Source organism: Cloeon dipterum, chromosome 3 (genome assembly GCF_949628265.1).
Source record: "Cloeon dipterum chromosome 3, ieCloDipt1.1, whole genome shotgun sequence".
Taxonomy (NCBI): Eukaryota; Metazoa; Arthropoda; class Insecta; order Ephemeroptera; family Baetidae; genus Cloeon; species Cloeon dipterum.
The window spans coordinates 7,895,512-7,910,996 of record NC_088788.1 but is presented as its reverse complement, the minus strand read 5'-3'; the positions used below and the strand labels follow the sequence as shown (position 1 = coordinate 7,910,996).

Below are 15,485 nucleotides of genomic sequence, written 5' to 3'. Positions count from 1 at the left end.
AAAACCGTTTATTCATCTTCTAAATATACCGGTAAAAACGCTTTACCGCTTCACGCCCCTTGCGAACTGCGGCGTTGCAAGATTTACAAAATATAACGCGTCTCGACTTCAGCGATTGTAAATAGTCCCGATTTATTGGAAAATTGCGGGTTTTTTGGACCCGCTATGAATATTTTTGTATCAACGTAGCTTTCGGAATCTTTTCCTCGTTGCATAGAGCAGCTTTAGACTTTTCAAGGTAATTATTTTCGCAGTTTATTGACTGACCTATGTAAACAAAATTTTTGACAGATTATCATAGTTCCCGGTTTTACACAATTCTTAATTTTGTAGGCTCTCGTTTGGTTGAAAATCAACGATGCCTGCATTCCTGAAGTACATCGCCGTGGACAACTTCAAGTCCTACAGGGGCTCCCAGAAAATCGGTCCTTTGAAGCCGTTCACGGCTGTCATCGGCCCCAATGGCTCCGGTATGTATTTTGTATTTGTTTTGAAATTTGATGGGACTGACATAATTCTTGACTTTTGCAGGCAAGTCTAACTTCATGGATGCCATCAGTTTCGTTATGGGAGAAAAAACATCGAGTCTGCGAGTGAAAAGGCTGAGCGAGTTAATCCACGGCGCCTCCGTTGGCAAACCGGTCTCTCGATCGGCCTCCGTGACCGCAATATTCGAGCTGGAGGATGGCACAGAGAAGAGTTTCACCAGGGTCGTCCTTGGCTCCTCGTCTGAGCACCGCATCAACGAAGAAGTGCGTTACATGTTTTAAAATTGTAAACAGGGCCTTAATAAAAATTATATTCACAGACTGTCAGCAGCCAGCAGTATCTGTCAGAGCTGGAGAGGCTGGGAATCAACACAAAGGCCAAGAATTTCCTCGTCTTCCAGGGTGCGGTCGAATCAATTGCTATGAAGAATCCAAAAGAGAGAACTGCCCTGTTTGAGGAAATCAGCGGGTATTAAATTTGTTTCAAGTTTTAAAACTGGCATCGTTTGGAACAAATTTCAATGTTCTATCATGATTAAAACTCAAAATATTCTCATTTTTATAATCATGAAATTTGAAAAGCCCGTTTCTCCAGATTTTCCATGAAAATTAATTTTTATTAAATATTTAAGATCTGGTACCCTGAAGGAAGAGTACGACCGGCTGAAGGTGGAGGTATCCCAGGCGGAGGCGGACACGCAACACACGTACAACAAGAAGCGCAACATTGCCCTGGAGAGGAAGGAGGCGAAGATGGAAAAAGAGGAGGCGGAGAAGTACCAACGGCTGAAGGACGAGCTTGCCGACAAGCAGGTCGAGTTGGCGCTTTTCCGACTCTACCACAACGAGAAGGACATCGAGCTGATCACCGACGAGCTGCAGACACAGCAGCAGGTCGTGCAGCGCATAGAGCAGTCCAAGGAGGGCAAAGAGGAGGAGCTGAAGGAGAAGAAGAAGGAGCAGGGCAAGATTGGCCGAGAGATGGCCAAGACTGAGCAGGAGATCAGAGAAATTGTAAGTAGTGTTGTTTTTTAGTGCGCTAAATTATGGCCCTTTTTTAGAGTATGTTATGTCAATGAATAGTTGTGTGTGCTTTTCAACACTAAATGAGCACAAATCGCGCAGTTTTAATACTCTTGAGCCACAGTGAAATTCATCTCTGGAGAGAAAAATAGAATTAAACTGCAAAAAACGTTTACATCGCTTATGAAAGTAGATAACCACCGCAAATATTAAGGTTTTGGTTCTTTTACATGGCGCACAACAGATTTCTGGAATTTATTTAAATAAAATCTTTGTGGTTCAATTTTATTAGAAAAACACCAGTTTGAACATTTAAATTTCTGCCATTTCTTGTTTTCAATTGGAGATGTTCACAAAAGTTGATCTTTAATTCTTTCCCAAACTGTTCTTCTGTACTGTCACCTCAATCTTAAGTTTGCTCTGTGCGCAACAATAATAAAAGCTATTCAAATATGACCGCTCCCAGAGTGTTGTTGTAGGTCGGGAGTCAGAATCACTTCTTAACAAACAAACTTGAATTCCTTTCCTTGTTGCAACAAAGGGGCAACACTTGGTTCAAAGATTAAAATTTGGGTATTGTTGAGCACTGCGAAATTTCTCGACTGTTTATTTCAAAGCCATCAAATTAGATTGAATACCTTTTTGAGCGCTAAAACCGCGAAATAAATCTTGAATAATTTGAAAATGTTAAATGATTTGCAAATCGCCCCAGGAATAAGGAAAATTTCAAATTTTAGGCCAAGGACTGTGATATTTTAACCATTTTTAAAATATTATCTTTTGCCTCTAGGAAACGGAGATTAACAAGAAGCGGCCGACGTTCATCAAGGCCAAGGAGAAAGTGGCCCATCATCAGAAGAAACTGGAGACGGCCAAGAAGTCAATGGCTCAGGCCAAGAAGGCGTATGACGCCCACATGGAAGACATTGCCGAGCTGGAACGCGAACTGGCCGAAGTTGAAAAGAAGAGAATGGATTATGAGGAAACCATTGCTGGAGAATCACAGCAACAAGGTATATTCATCCTGGAAACTAACAGGGATATTGCTCTGGTTTTTTCCTGAGGGTAAAATTCGCGTTTGAATGTTGCGTGATTTTTCCAGGACCAGGACAAAGTTAATTAATTAATTTTTCTAATCTTGTAGGGGGTTCAATAAACTCAAAATTCGCGTGGTGCAAATCTAATAAGAAAATGTTGCAAAACTTGTACGAAGAATATTTTATTGCACCAAAAATCACAAATATATCGCCTTCTTATCTGTTAGTACGGCTAATTTAGCTGATTAAACAACAGCAGTTTCGTTAAAAAAATGAAACTAATATATATTAAATTTTAGGCTGGTTAAACCGATTTTAAAATACGCAACCTTTAGTATGTATGACTTCACTGTAAAGTATTCAATTTTTTATAATATATAGCAATGAATCATGCTTAGGTGAGATTTTATTAATTTTTTACCAACCAATTTGAGTTTAAAAATAATGTCTTAAAATAATTTAACTCTAACAAATTTAAATTGAATATTGAATATTAATAAGTAAATTTTATTATTCAGGTAAAGAACTTAACCTGGAGGATGAGCAGATGAACCAGTACCACCGTCTGAAGGAGGAGGCCGGCCGTCAGTCAGCACTCCACCTGCAGGAGCTAGACTCAGTTAACCGCGAGCAGAAATCAGACCAGGACCGCCTGGACAACGAGTACCGCCGCAAAACCGAGATCGAGAACCGGCTGAAGCAGAAAGGTCACGAAAAAGACGAGGCCGAGAAGCGAATCGAGAAGTTAGGCGAGCACATTCGCTCAAGCGAGTCTGCTTTGGAAGAGCAGCGGCGGCTGAGGCGCGAGTTGGAGAGCGACGTCGGCTCCAGCAAGGACAAGGTGACCAATTTGCAGAGGGATTTGGAAAATGTGGCTGAGCAGCTTGGCGACGCTCGCGTGGACAAACACGAAGAAGCCAGACGCAAGAAGAAGCAGGAGATAGTCGAGAACTTCAAACGGCTCTACCCTGGAGTGGTGAGTTGTAATACTTCTGATTTGGTTTTTATTTTATTAAATTTTTGAGTAAATATATCATAAGAATTTATCACGGTTGCATTTTCACCTGGTTTTTCAATTTTTTACCAATTTCTTGAGCAAGAAATGCAGGAAATGAATTTTTCCCTTGTGAAAATCTAAAATTCGATTAATTTCAGTATATAATGTTCCATTTTTTTAGTTTGATCGGATGATCAACATGTGCCAGCCGATCCACAAGCGGTACAACATGTGCGTGACAAAGGTGCTGGGCAAGTTCATGGAGGCGATCGTGGTGGACACAGAGAACACGGCCAGGCAGTGCATCCAGTACCTGAAGGAGCAGATGCTTGAGCCGGAAACCTTCCTGCCGCTTGATTATATCCAGGCCAAGAGCTTGAAAGAGAGGCTCAGGTAAAAATTAAGAAATATTCTTATGGCTGGTACGAAAAGGGAAATTATTTGTTTTTTAGGAACATCCGAGAGCCAAAAAACGTCAAGTTGCTTTATGACGTGCTGCAATACGACCCTCCAGACATCAAAAGAGCCGTTCTTTTCGCTACAAACAATGCTTTGGTGTGTGAATCACCTGAAGATGCCATGAAGGTAAAGCTAAATTAAAAAACCAAAAACAAATAACAAGGTTTATCATTTTTTATTTAAATTAAAAATGTTAAGTCGGATAAAATTGTGTAAAATATGAAGAAAATAATTAAATTGAATATCAGCTGTCAATGAGATTTTCATATGGAGATCATAGAGTAATTATTTAATTCTTGAGCCTCTTTTTGCTATATTACTTAATAATTTTTGAAATTTGTCCTTCTAGGTGGCATATGAAATGCAGGACGGACAGCGTTACGACGCCGTTGCGTTGGATGGCACGTACTACCAGAAGTCTGGTATAATCAGCGGCGGCTCTCTTGATTTGGCGCGCAAGGCGAAGCGCTGGGACGAAAAACACTTGTCCAACCTCAAGTCGCAGAAAGAGCGGCTTACCGAGGAGCTGCGCGAGGCCATGAAGAAGTCGCGTAAAGAGAGTGAGTTGAACACAGTCGAGTCGCAGATCAAGGGGCTGGAGACGAGGCTCAAGTACTCTAAGAATGATCTTGAAAACACCAGCCGCCAGATCCAGGTCGTCCAACAGGAGATTAAGCAGCTCAAGCAGAATCTCAATGATTTTGAGGTAGGATGCAAATTCATTTACTTAATTTATTTATTAATTAAAAATTATTCTTACAGCCCAACATCACGATCATCGAGGACAGAATGCGCAAGAGGGACGCGGAGATCGAGAAAATCAAGGAGAATATGAACAATGTCGAGGACATAGTGTTCAGGGAGTTCTGCGTGCAGATCGGCGTGAAGAACATCCGCCAGTATGAAGAGCGAGAGCTCAGGTACTAATTAAATTTAATATTAACCTCAAGCAGAGTGATAAATAAGTCAATTTTTAAACCAGAACGCAGCAAGAGCGTGCCAAGAAACGCCTCGAGTTCGAAAACCAGAAGAACCGAATCCAGAATCAGCTTGCCTTTGAAAAAACTAGGGAGACTGAAAGTGAGTCGAATATTAATTCCGTATTGCTTTGGTTAAAAATAAATTTATTTATATATTTATAATTGTGCTTAAAAATCAGGAAATGATTAAATGTGAAATATTTATAGAAGAAAGTGATAAATAGTTTTCAGGCTTTAGCAACATTTTCCCACAGGAACTAATAATTAATTATCCATTTTTATATTTTTTATTTATGTGGATCAATTTTTTATATTTTTAAATCTCAGACAACATGAGGCGGTGGGAGAGAGCCGTGCAGGACGACGAGGACGCGTTGGAGAAGGCGCGGCGGGCGGAGAGTCTGCAGCTGGCGGAAATAGACAAGGACATGAAGGACATGGACAAGCTGAAGAACGAGCGGCTGAACAAGAAGGTTGACTACGACCGACTCGAGGAGGACATTGGCAAGATGCGGCGGGAGGTCGGCGCAGTCGCCAAGGAAATTCTGGCCGCGCAGAAGCAGGCGTCCATTCTTGAGTCAAAGATTGAGCAGAAAAAGGGCGAAAGACACAGCATCCTCACCCAGTGCAAGGTCAGGAGTTAATCTATTTTAATATATTTGAAGGGTTGTTGTTTATTTTCAGCTTTTTATTGCTTGAAGAATATTTCGTTTGAAAAAATATTTAAAAATTAATATTTTGCAAGAGTTTTGGGTCAATTCTGTTGAAAAGGAATAGTTTTACAAAAAAAAACATATATTATTAATGTAGTTGGGAAATGCTTTATTTCTGGAAATTTTAACGCTGTTATTACGAAGTTTGAGAAAATAAATCCTCAAAAATTATCACAAAAAATGAAAGAGAAGATTTAATGGTTTATACTTTTAAATCTAGATGGAAGATATTCTCATACCAATGCTGAGAGGCAACATGGAGGACATAGGAGGTCCTGAAGCTTCCGGCTCCCAGGATGATGCTCATGAGGCTGCCTCAAGCTCTCAGCAGGCCTACGAAAAGGAAAACAGGTAAATTATGTCTTAGGTTTAATAATTATTTTACAAAAAAAATTTGGAATGATCGCTTCAAAAAGATTAAATGTTACTAATTTTGTTAATATTTTTTCTTTTAATTTTCAACAATATTTTAACAGAAATTCAAAGCAATTTTTAAATTTCACATTTTGGTTCCGTTTTCCTAAATTTCCAGATTTAAAAATCTGAACTTTAAAATTTCTCTACTTATCACGATTTCAAACAATCAATTTCAGAATAAAGATCGACTACGACGCCCTTCGGTCTCAGTACAAAGACCTGGACGACCCTGACGACAAGAAGAAAATCGAGAACAGTCTGGGCAAGAAGCTGAACGAGTGCATCGCCAACATTCAGAAGATCAACGCGCCCAACCTCAAAGTAAACAGCAACTCTTAATTACAATAAAAATAATTTCTAACTTTGAATTTATGTGTCAGGCGATGCAAAAGCTAGACATGGCCAGGGAGAAGCTGCAAGAGACGGACAAGGAGTTTGAAAACGTGCGCAAGAAGGCGCGCAAGACGAAGCAGGCGTTCGAGCGAGTCAAGGCCGAGCGCTACAAACGCTTCATGGACTGCTTCCAGCTCGTCTCAGACAGAATCGACGGCATTTACAAAGTAATTACTCGATTAAATGGCCTTGAAACATTTATTTATTTCAAAATTTCTGCAGAGTCTCGCGCAGAACCAGTCCGCGCAGGCCTTTTTGGGTCCGGAGAACCCGGAAGAGCCATACTTGGATGGAATCAACTACAATTGCGTCGCCCCAGGAAAGCGGTTCCAGCCCATGTCCAACTTGAGTGGAGGAGAGAAGACCGTTGCTGCCCTTGCCCTGCTTTTCGCCATTCACAGGTATGAAAATTCCGGAAAATTCAATGCAATTTTTAATTTAGTTAAAGTTTTGGGGATATATACCGCATTTACAAATGGTCGAATTTAGGATAAAGTGTGTTTTGAATTTTTCTCGTCAAGTGTGATCGATTAACACCAAATTTGGTCATAGGTTAAGGTCAAAATGTGCATTTCTGTGACAGTTATGTTGCTCAAACTATCAAATGAGCATTCTTACACAATTTAAAAATTGATTGTGTTCCAGCTACCAACCAGCGCCGTTCTTCGTGCTTGATGAGATCGACGCCGCCCTGGACAACACCAACATTTCCAAAGTGGCCTCGTACATCGTGGAAAAGACCAACTCACTCCAAACCATCGTCATCTCCCTGAAAGAGGAATTCTACTCTCACGCCAACGCATTGATTGGAATCTGCCCCAACGTAATAAAATTTACTCGATTTAAAAACAAATCTCATAATTTCATGACAGATTGACCAAGGAGTGCTGGTGAGTCAGGTGCTAACCCTGGACCTGACGGAGTACTACGAGCACAAGGAGATGTGAATTCGTCATTTTTATTTGCTATTCTCAAATTTTACCTTTTCAAATACCTGGTGTAAATATTTATTACATTCTCGTGTATGTGATTAGTGTAGTACAGAAATAAAAACAGCGATTGTTGTCAATTAAATGTGTTTCAATTTATTATTTAAAAACGGAGGCAAAATTAAAAACAGTTGGATTACGGCACTCAAGAAAAGACCTGCAACACTTTGAGCGTACAAATTACACATCTAAATATATATTTATCACAAATCAAAATGATCGGAATGTGTACAATTACGCGCGGATATGCAAATACTTTTTAGGCCTGCGACGGCGCTGCTTTTATTTAATTTTACAATCGTGCTGAGAAAGAGCGGGGGTGCAGCAGTTCAAGATTCAAAGAGACACCGAAATCTAGCACTTGATCGAAAATTATTTGATATTTAAGTACACTAGCACCGTACAAACAAACTTCTCAACAATACATATAAATACTTTCAATTTGCACTGAACATGAAATTAAATTTAAAAATAATCCTGTCCAAGAGGAATGCCCGGCGAGGTGCACATACACAATTCAACGTTTCTGGCAACAATGCAACAAGATCACACTTGATGACTCACAAACAACAAGTAAAACGCGCGCGGCTGGCTCCGAAACTCCCATTTCACCAGGTTAAATGTTAAAACTCCCATCAAACCTGAAAATTAAAATGCTGGCACCTTCGGGATGTTCGTTCGGAACGCCGCGAGGCATAAAACAAAATGCGAAAATCCAAGTCGGCGCGACAATAAGCTCTGTGGAGTGGATATGCTGTCGTGTAAAAATGCAAATTGTCCTTGCGTCTAATTATTTCTCCAACTAAATGTCTTTCTAGAGGTTTTGCAAATTAAGCTGGCCCGTCGTGACTAAGTTTGGACGGATCGAAGTTTTCGAAGAGCCAGTGCTGGTTGTTGTTCTGCTGATTGCAGTCCTGCATCACCAGCTTCTTTTTGCTATCGTTCACTGCAAGGCACTTTTTGCTGCTCCCGTGGCGCACCAGTTTTGACTGAAACAAGAAGAGAATATTATTATTCCCACTGCTAACACAAATAATAAACTTTTCAGTTTGTTTAAACAAAATTTAAAAAAAACCTAGATACATTATGACACTAAATATTGAAAGAAAATATGCTCCAGTAATTAAAATAATTAAGTCTTGCTCGTGAATTAGGTTAAAAAAATATCATAAACAAAAATTAGCTGCTTAAAAGCCAGGGTTCGCATAGACCCGCATTTTCCCGGAAGAACTCACTGCATCCCAAAAAACGTTTTTCAGCAATTTTAAACATTTTTCTGTAACAAATGCATTTTAATATAATAGAAGATCTTAAATTCTTTCGCAAGGAATGACCAAAAATATTTATTTTCACGAAATCAGTAAAAAAAAAGCCACTGGTTCCACCAAAATAATTTTTTTTTTAACTCGTCGTATTTTCCATAATTTCTGACTTCTTTAGCGCAAAATATGACCTTTTCTGGGATAATTCGAAAAAATGCGGAAAACCCCAAAAATGGTGGGGTTTTCCCCGCTGTTTTAAGCGCAAAAAACCAGCGGTGCATTGAAAAATTGGCGAACCCTGTTAAAAACCTGCAAAAGTATTTTTTTAAAGATTTAAGACACTCACCGCTTTGTTGTATTCCCAATACTGGTTGCCCTTGGAGCCATGGCAAGGGTAGAGGATCACCTCCTGTCCCGCGTAATCCAGACACGCTTCATCGCGTCGGATTTCGCCCGTTTTGCTCAGCATCCAATACTACAATTTGTTAAATTTCAATTAGACTCCAAATTTTACCAAAGTATTAAAGAAACTCGCCTGATTTCCACCCTGTTTATGGCAAGGCCACAGACCCACGGGTTTGTGGTGGTCTTCGGGTTTGCACGCAGAGTCGATGCACTGGCCCGACCAAGTATTGCGAATCTGAAAGAAATTAAAAGTAATTTACGCAATTCGAAATACGCGACTCTCCATTTAAAAATCATATTTTGCACAAACTCACTTCTCCCGATGCGGCAGCATCGCCAGGTACAAAGAGTTCAGGGTAAATGTTGTCCAAATACCACTTGAATGATTTACATTGCAAATTTTCGCGCAGCTTCTTCCTTGGCGACACGTCCCCGAAGTCACCCTGTCAGTTTGATTGTTTTAAAACTAAATCATCAGGCCGGGTTTAGATATTTCTTACGAGGTCGTTGCCGATGCGCTGGTAGTAATACTTTGAGTAGTCGTCGAGCCACACCTCGGCCAGACGAATCGAGTTTTTCTTGAGCACGTTCACGCCCGAGCGCCACTTGTAAGGGGAGCGTTTGCGGAAAATGTGGCCCACGTGTGAGCACGGAACTATCTCCAGCGTTCCCCCGCACATCCACGTCTGAAAATTTTATTTAAAATCATTGATCTCCTAAAACGTGAAAATTAATTGGTTAAAAATTTGTAACAAAATAATTTTTTCTTTTAAAGTCCATTTGCGGAGGTTAAGACAGGTTGGACGATTAGCAATGTTTTAATTACTAAGATTTAGCAGCGATAATTTCAAAATATCGAATTTTAATTGATTTTTTTAAAAGAAATTCCTCAAAATAAATGCAAAAACTAATCTTTTACATAATTGATTGGTCTTTACAAAAGGAATTCAATGGAAGTAATTTAAATAAAGCATGTCAAATTTCAGTAAATTGTTTGAAATGATTAAAACCCTTATTGAAACAATAATTTTAATTCTTTTATGTCAACAATTAAAATATTTTGCATTAATTCCTGCTTACCTTGAAAGAGAGCTCGAGATTTTCACCACCCCAAATATCAAAGCCGTTATCGTAGGTGCCAAGCCTCTCGAAAAACTCCCTGTCAATGCTGAAGAGTCCGCCCGCCATGGTCGGGCTCCACACCGGCTCGGCAGAGTTCTCGTGCCGCTTGCGCTCCCGCTCGGGCACAGAATGCCAGTTGAACTGCGCAAATTAAATTATTAATATTCATTCAAGAGGGATGTTCTAATGATTTTACCTGGAGGTTCCAGTCGAAGCCGCCAACGTTGACGCCGCCAGAGTCGCGGTAGTGGTACTCAAGCGTCGTGTCGTCAATCACGTCAATCACTGGACACACCACGGTCGTCGAGTTGCGAGCGATTCTGTCCAACAGCGGTTCTAACCACCCTGCAAATTTATTTAATTCATTTATTATGATTTTCTTGCATTTTTAGATAAAACTTGTTTTCTAATTAAGGTTTAATTCTTCAATGCGAGAAGAATTTTAATTATCATAATAGAAAATGCATCAAACTTGCCTGTGGTGCATTCGCAGTGAGAGTCCAGGTAGGTAAGTACTTTGCCAGTGGCCCTGGCAGCACCCAGCAGGCGAGCCCTGATCAGGCCCTCGCGCTTCTTCGCACGGATGATCTTCACCTTCGGGTACTTAGTGAAGTAGTTTTCTAGCCGAGTTTTCAAATGGTCTGCAAAAAATATGCTTCGTGAAAATCAGCCAGAAAATAAAAATGAAAATTCAGAAATGATAAGTGTAAACAAAATAATTCATTCATTCTAGAGCAGTTAAAGTCATAACAGTATTATTTTATCTATGGTGGCAAACAGCGTCACTATGGCATTTGAAAATCAAATCATAATAAATGTAAATTTCGGCCTTCCTGTCTTGCTTCTAACGTCATTCAGTTTAATAAATAAATGGAGTAGAGCTGTTTGCGAAATTAACATAAAACCCAGCGATTTTGCATTTTGTGAGCACTGCAGAATTTTAAAAGAATATACTATGGGAGTTTGATCCTTATTTCTTTAACAAAAAAAGCATGAACGCGAAAATTTTAAATTATACGGCCTTTAAATGACCAATAAAGAATTATCTTCTCAGCCGAGGAGTAGGTTTGATTAAAAATAGAGCAAAAACGAGTTAAAAAACACTGGCTCTATATTATAAATACTTTTCAGAACTGTGAGTTGCAGATAATTGATGATTTATAATTTTTGTATCATATATCTTAATATAATTCAAAATTGAATCTAGAGAGAGAAACTTTCCTTACAAGAATCATTCATTTTCACAATGTTTAAAAAAATCTAAAATTGCAACTAGAATTTGGCGGATAATTACCCATATCGGAGAAGTCATCGACGAGCAAAACCTCATGAATCATGTGCGCTGGAGATCTGTCTAATACTGAGTGGACCGTGCGCAAGAGGACCGACCACGCTTCGTTGTGGAAGCAAATGATGACCGACGTCGAAGGCAAACTGTTCTGGTACCGGCCCTCCTTCTTGCACCTATTTAAGAAATTAAATGTAAGTAAATTTTCAAAGAGTAAAAGAAACACTCATTACCATTCGTCCCTGGGGTCAGGGAGGCTGCGTCTGACCGAAATGAGATCGCTGACGTATTGGTTGAAGGCGTTCTTCTGCCAGCCCTCGTCGACCAGCTTCTTCATGCCCGTCGACATGTTGCTCGGCAGCACCACCGGCTTGCCCATTTCGCCGTACTTGCTGTTGCCGTTCGGCAACGGCAGAACGCCCATCGCCCCCGCATCCTCTTCCTCTTTCTTGCTGATTTCGTTTTCCTGCTCTTGCTCGTGAAAACCTACGAACATACGCAGTATAATTGAATTAGAATTTAATTAATTTAAAAGTATGTATGTTTGGCACACTAAAAATTATGCTAAATTGTTAAAATATTTTAAATCTTTTCGTTTCATAAATTGAATTTTTTTATCATTTTAACTAATTTTTTAAATTTATTTGTTCACATCACAGAGTTTAAATAGCCAACAAAATATGATGTGAATTTAGAAACACTGTTTAAATTAATTGAAACACATTTTTGCTTGACAACGAGATTGTTGTTTTAATTTGAAAAGGAATTAATTGATGGAGCAGAAAATGGATAAAAACATTAAACTTTATCTTCAAAAGCTTCAAAATGAGTGTCTTCACAGATAAATAGGATACTATCATTCAACTTTGAACAGATCAGTTTTTTCTCAGCTTTACGAAATAATTTTTTATGATTTAAAGAGACTCAAATATTTGAAAACTTCTAGAGAAGCCAAATATCTTCAAAATCCTTTACAAAAAGGCTTGAGCAATCTTGAGATCAATTCAAGAAATAAAAACTTAAATTCTGTCTAAAATTCACAGCCTTAGCGAGACACATTTATCATAAAAAGACAAAATTCTGGAATCATTCCAAACAGTAAAAACGTCCTTGAACGATAAAAACGCAAGATAGGAAAATAACAAGCGGAGACACGCGCGAAAGCAGTTAGGAAAGCGATAAAATAAGATAAAAACAAGTCAATTATGCTGAATTTCCCCTTTTTACAATTTTGAGCAAACACCAAAATAAATAAAAATTATCGACTCACAAATAAACACCAGATAGTTAAATTTCAATTAGTTGAAAGTGGAAAATCACTGAATAAAAATTACTACTCCTTAAATCAGGGTTTTTGCGGGTTTTTGGTGCTAATGAAAAATTAATTTAAAATGTTTAAAAACTCAAACACCCACGAGTCAACAAAAAAACAATAAGCCGTTTCCCTCTCCATTTATGGCATTTTGTTAATTTATATTTATTGAACCATGAAGAGCAAAAACCGCAGAAAACCACTGCACTGCAAGTTTAGGAAACTTCCGGGAGATACCCAGCCTAAACGTACAGGAAAATCTTCATTTTTATGGTTAATTTTACACCCGGCAAACCAGTGTCATGATTCCTTTTTCCAGGAAATCCGCTTTTTTCGATAATGCAGATTCCAAAAATGCTTTACAAAGCAGTAAAACCGTTATTAAAATCGATAAAAAATAGTTTGAAGCCAAGGACTAATCATTTCAAATAAAAATTTGGCCGCATAAAAAATTCAATGTAAAAACATCAAAACCAACCGAGAAAACAGTAGCATTAAAAATAAAATAAATCAAGAAAATTAACGGAACTTCCCTGAAATTGCATCAGGTTTGTACTAAATTAAAGTTGAGGATCTAAACTGATTAAAATCTATAACAATTTTTCAAACAAGCAAGCAAAAATAATTGCTTTATTTTTTAAAAATGGCGTCTATTGTTCAACGGAGCAAAATTATCGTAATTTTCAACATCTAAAAAGATGATGATCCGCAGAATGAGAGTGGCCTAGAATGTAATCCAAGTTTGTTAGACCTATTTAGAACTGCCAAGCACACACAAGATAAAGAAAAAAGGCACACAAAATGAATGCTCTGATCGAGCAGAAAATTATCATTATTTTGAAAAAGTTCGTGAGGTAAAAACAATCTACAAAGGCGCTGACTTGCGTCTCGCATTAACTCAACCTTCAACAAACGCACACCTCCGTTCAATAAACAAAAACATACGTGAAGTTCAGCTCAACACGCGAGCACCGAGGCCGAATCAAAAGAAAAATAAACAAAACAAAAAAAAACTCCCATTTTCCGGTTCGCGGGTGTGGAATAATTTGCTCACCTGGTGCGTCAGGTTGGTTATCCACCACGACAGGGGGTTGCAGTTCGACCTCTGGTGGCTCAGGGGCTCCGGGCGCAGGGTGCTGCTCCTGGCGGACGGCGGCCGCCTCCGGGGGTGGCGCCGCCGCCGGCTCGAGGGGCCCCCGTGCGCGTGCCTTGTCCGACGTCGAGTAGAGCACGGCCACGAAGAACCAGATGACGGGAACGGCCAGCAGGGTCTTGAGCAGCAACGACCTTCGTCTCAGGAACACCATCTTTGCTCGCTGACACGACGACTCAACTGCCCATCCTCCCTCCGCAGAGTCTAAATAATTCGGAAATATATTTAAATAAATAACAAGTCAAACAGGAAAGTCATGGTAATGTCCCAGTACATAACGACAAAGCGATAATTATTTCACTCGAGTTTGACGTCACACGCAGAAACAGAGATAAGGCAAACAGAATTTCCAATGGAGCTGCCTACTGTTTTTATCTTTTCAGGCCGATCGGGAATTTGAAATGAATAAAAACAGGCAGCGCGTGTGACACTTAATGTTTTTGAGAAGCTGACGAGACAGATTCGGAGGCTTGCGTGCCACATACAGGTTGCTGGACCAGGTCACGTCAGGTGCACACGCGCCTCTGATGCCGCGGCGGGCGACACGTCGGCTAATTGGGGTTCGAAATCAGATGATGCGTGCGTATTCTACGTACCAGCAGCAGTAGCAGCGGTGGCGGCAGCAGCCCGGACACGACTGTGGGAAGGACTAGGTCGAGTGACGCAGGCACAGCAGCATCATAGTGTCCTCCTCGGCTCTGCGGCTGCTCGTCGTCCGCCCGCTCGCTTACTCGTCGGATTCACTTTCTCACTTTTAGCAGCAGGCAAAGGTCGGAGGAGAAATGTGGCTGGGTGCCGCCAATCGGGTCATCCAGCCAAAGGTCGAAGACCCCCTTCTCTTCTTTGCCCTGAGGCGCGAGCCAGACTACTTCTTGTGTTATTTTCAGGCCGATTCTCCGTCTCCGCTCGCTGCTGCTTTGTTGTTGACGACGACCCCCGCCAAACCACTAACAGCCGCCATCTTTAAAACACCGTTTACACGTATTTTCAGCTATAAAAAATGGCGCCTGTGCCGGTCTCGCAACCACAATCCCCACTCCGCCGCTGGAGGCGCTGTAATCGCTGCAACCTGCTCCGCCGCGAATCTTGCGGATCTTTTCGCATACGTGGAAAGTGGGGAACGTGCAGTGTGTGGTTAGCTGCCTAATACTAATTGGCGTTGCAATTATCATGGCTCGGTCTGACTGACGACTGACATGCTGGCTGGGGAAGATGAGCACATGCGTTTGCAAACTAGCCGTGTAATAACGATTATTTGGCTCCAAATTCGTCGGTCTGCGTGCGCCTGCTTGCTTTCAAATAAACCGTCCATGCAGGGCACAAGGATGAATATGTGGAGAAGATCTTTTGCAAAGAGGTCACAGGCACGGACTGGCCTTTGAGAACTCTGCGAATTGTGTTGCTGTGACTGACAATGAGAGAGAATAAATAAAATAAAAAGCCGGAA

At 40.3% G+C, this 15,485-nt stretch overlaps 2 protein-coding genes across 2 annotated transcripts; one reads left to right on the top strand and one right to left on the bottom strand.

Annotated features, from left to right (window-relative positions):
* Positions 1 to 73: 73 nt before the first annotated feature.
* Positions 74 to 7,571, top strand: LOC135938300 (structural maintenance of chromosomes protein 1A-like). The gene is made up of 19 exons (XM_065481909.1): positions 74 to 238; positions 334 to 470; positions 532 to 752; positions 809 to 957; positions 1,121 to 1,502; positions 2,302 to 2,524; positions 3,067 to 3,524; positions 3,727 to 3,938; positions 3,998 to 4,130; positions 4,354 to 4,710; positions 4,767 to 4,924; positions 4,987 to 5,084; positions 5,312 to 5,616; positions 5,918 to 6,048; positions 6,291 to 6,435; positions 6,495 to 6,674; positions 6,730 to 6,908; positions 7,153 to 7,330; positions 7,380 to 7,571. Exons 2-19 carry the CDS (start codon positions 359 to 361, stop codon positions 7,452 to 7,454), a joined length of 3,696 nt encoding a protein of 1,231 aa, XP_065337981.1. The 5' UTR covers positions 74 to 238; positions 334 to 358; the 3' UTR covers positions 7,455 to 7,571.
* Pgant9 (polypeptide N-acetylgalactosaminyltransferase 9) lies at positions 7,567 to 14,777 on the bottom strand. Its single transcript, XM_065481910.1, has 12 exons — positions 14,635 to 14,777; positions 13,940 to 14,242; positions 11,807 to 12,059; positions 11,580 to 11,749; positions 10,762 to 10,926; positions 10,482 to 10,630; positions 10,244 to 10,426; positions 9,664 to 9,849; positions 9,478 to 9,606; positions 9,294 to 9,398; positions 9,105 to 9,233; positions 7,567 to 8,485 (listed from the first exon to the last, which is right to left on the bottom strand). Exons 2-12 carry the CDS (start codon positions 14,190 to 14,192, stop codon positions 8,327 to 8,329), a joined length of 1,881 nt encoding a protein of 626 aa, XP_065337982.1. The 5' UTR covers positions 14,193 to 14,242; positions 14,635 to 14,777; the 3' UTR covers positions 7,567 to 8,326.
* Between the last annotated feature and the right edge of the window lie 708 nt (positions 14,778 to 15,485).

Coding starts and splice junctions, on each gene's coding strand:
- LOC135938300 (XM_065481909.1), top strand. CDS start 359: ATGCCTGCATTCCTGAAGTACATCGCCGTGGACAACTTCAAGTCCTAC. Junction 3,939..3,997: donor AGCTTGAAAGAGAGGCTCAG/GTAAAAATTAAG, acceptor TTTGTTTTTTAG/GAACATCCGAGAGCCAAAAA. Junction 6,909..7,152: donor CTGCTTTTCGCCATTCACAG/GTATGAAAATTC, acceptor ATTGTGTTCCAG/CTACCAACCAGCGCCGTTCT.
- Pgant9 (XM_065481910.1), bottom strand. CDS start 14,192: ATGGTGTTCCTGAGACGAAGGTCGTTGCTGCTCAAGACCCTGCTGGCC. Junction 11,750..11,806: donor CCTGACCCCAGGGACGAATG/GTAATGAGTGTT, acceptor TTTCTTAAATAG/GTGCAAGAAGGAGGGCCGGT. Junction 9,607..9,663: donor AGCGCATCGGCAACGACCTC/GTAAGAAATATC, acceptor TCAAACTGACAG/GGTGACTTCGGGGACGTGTC.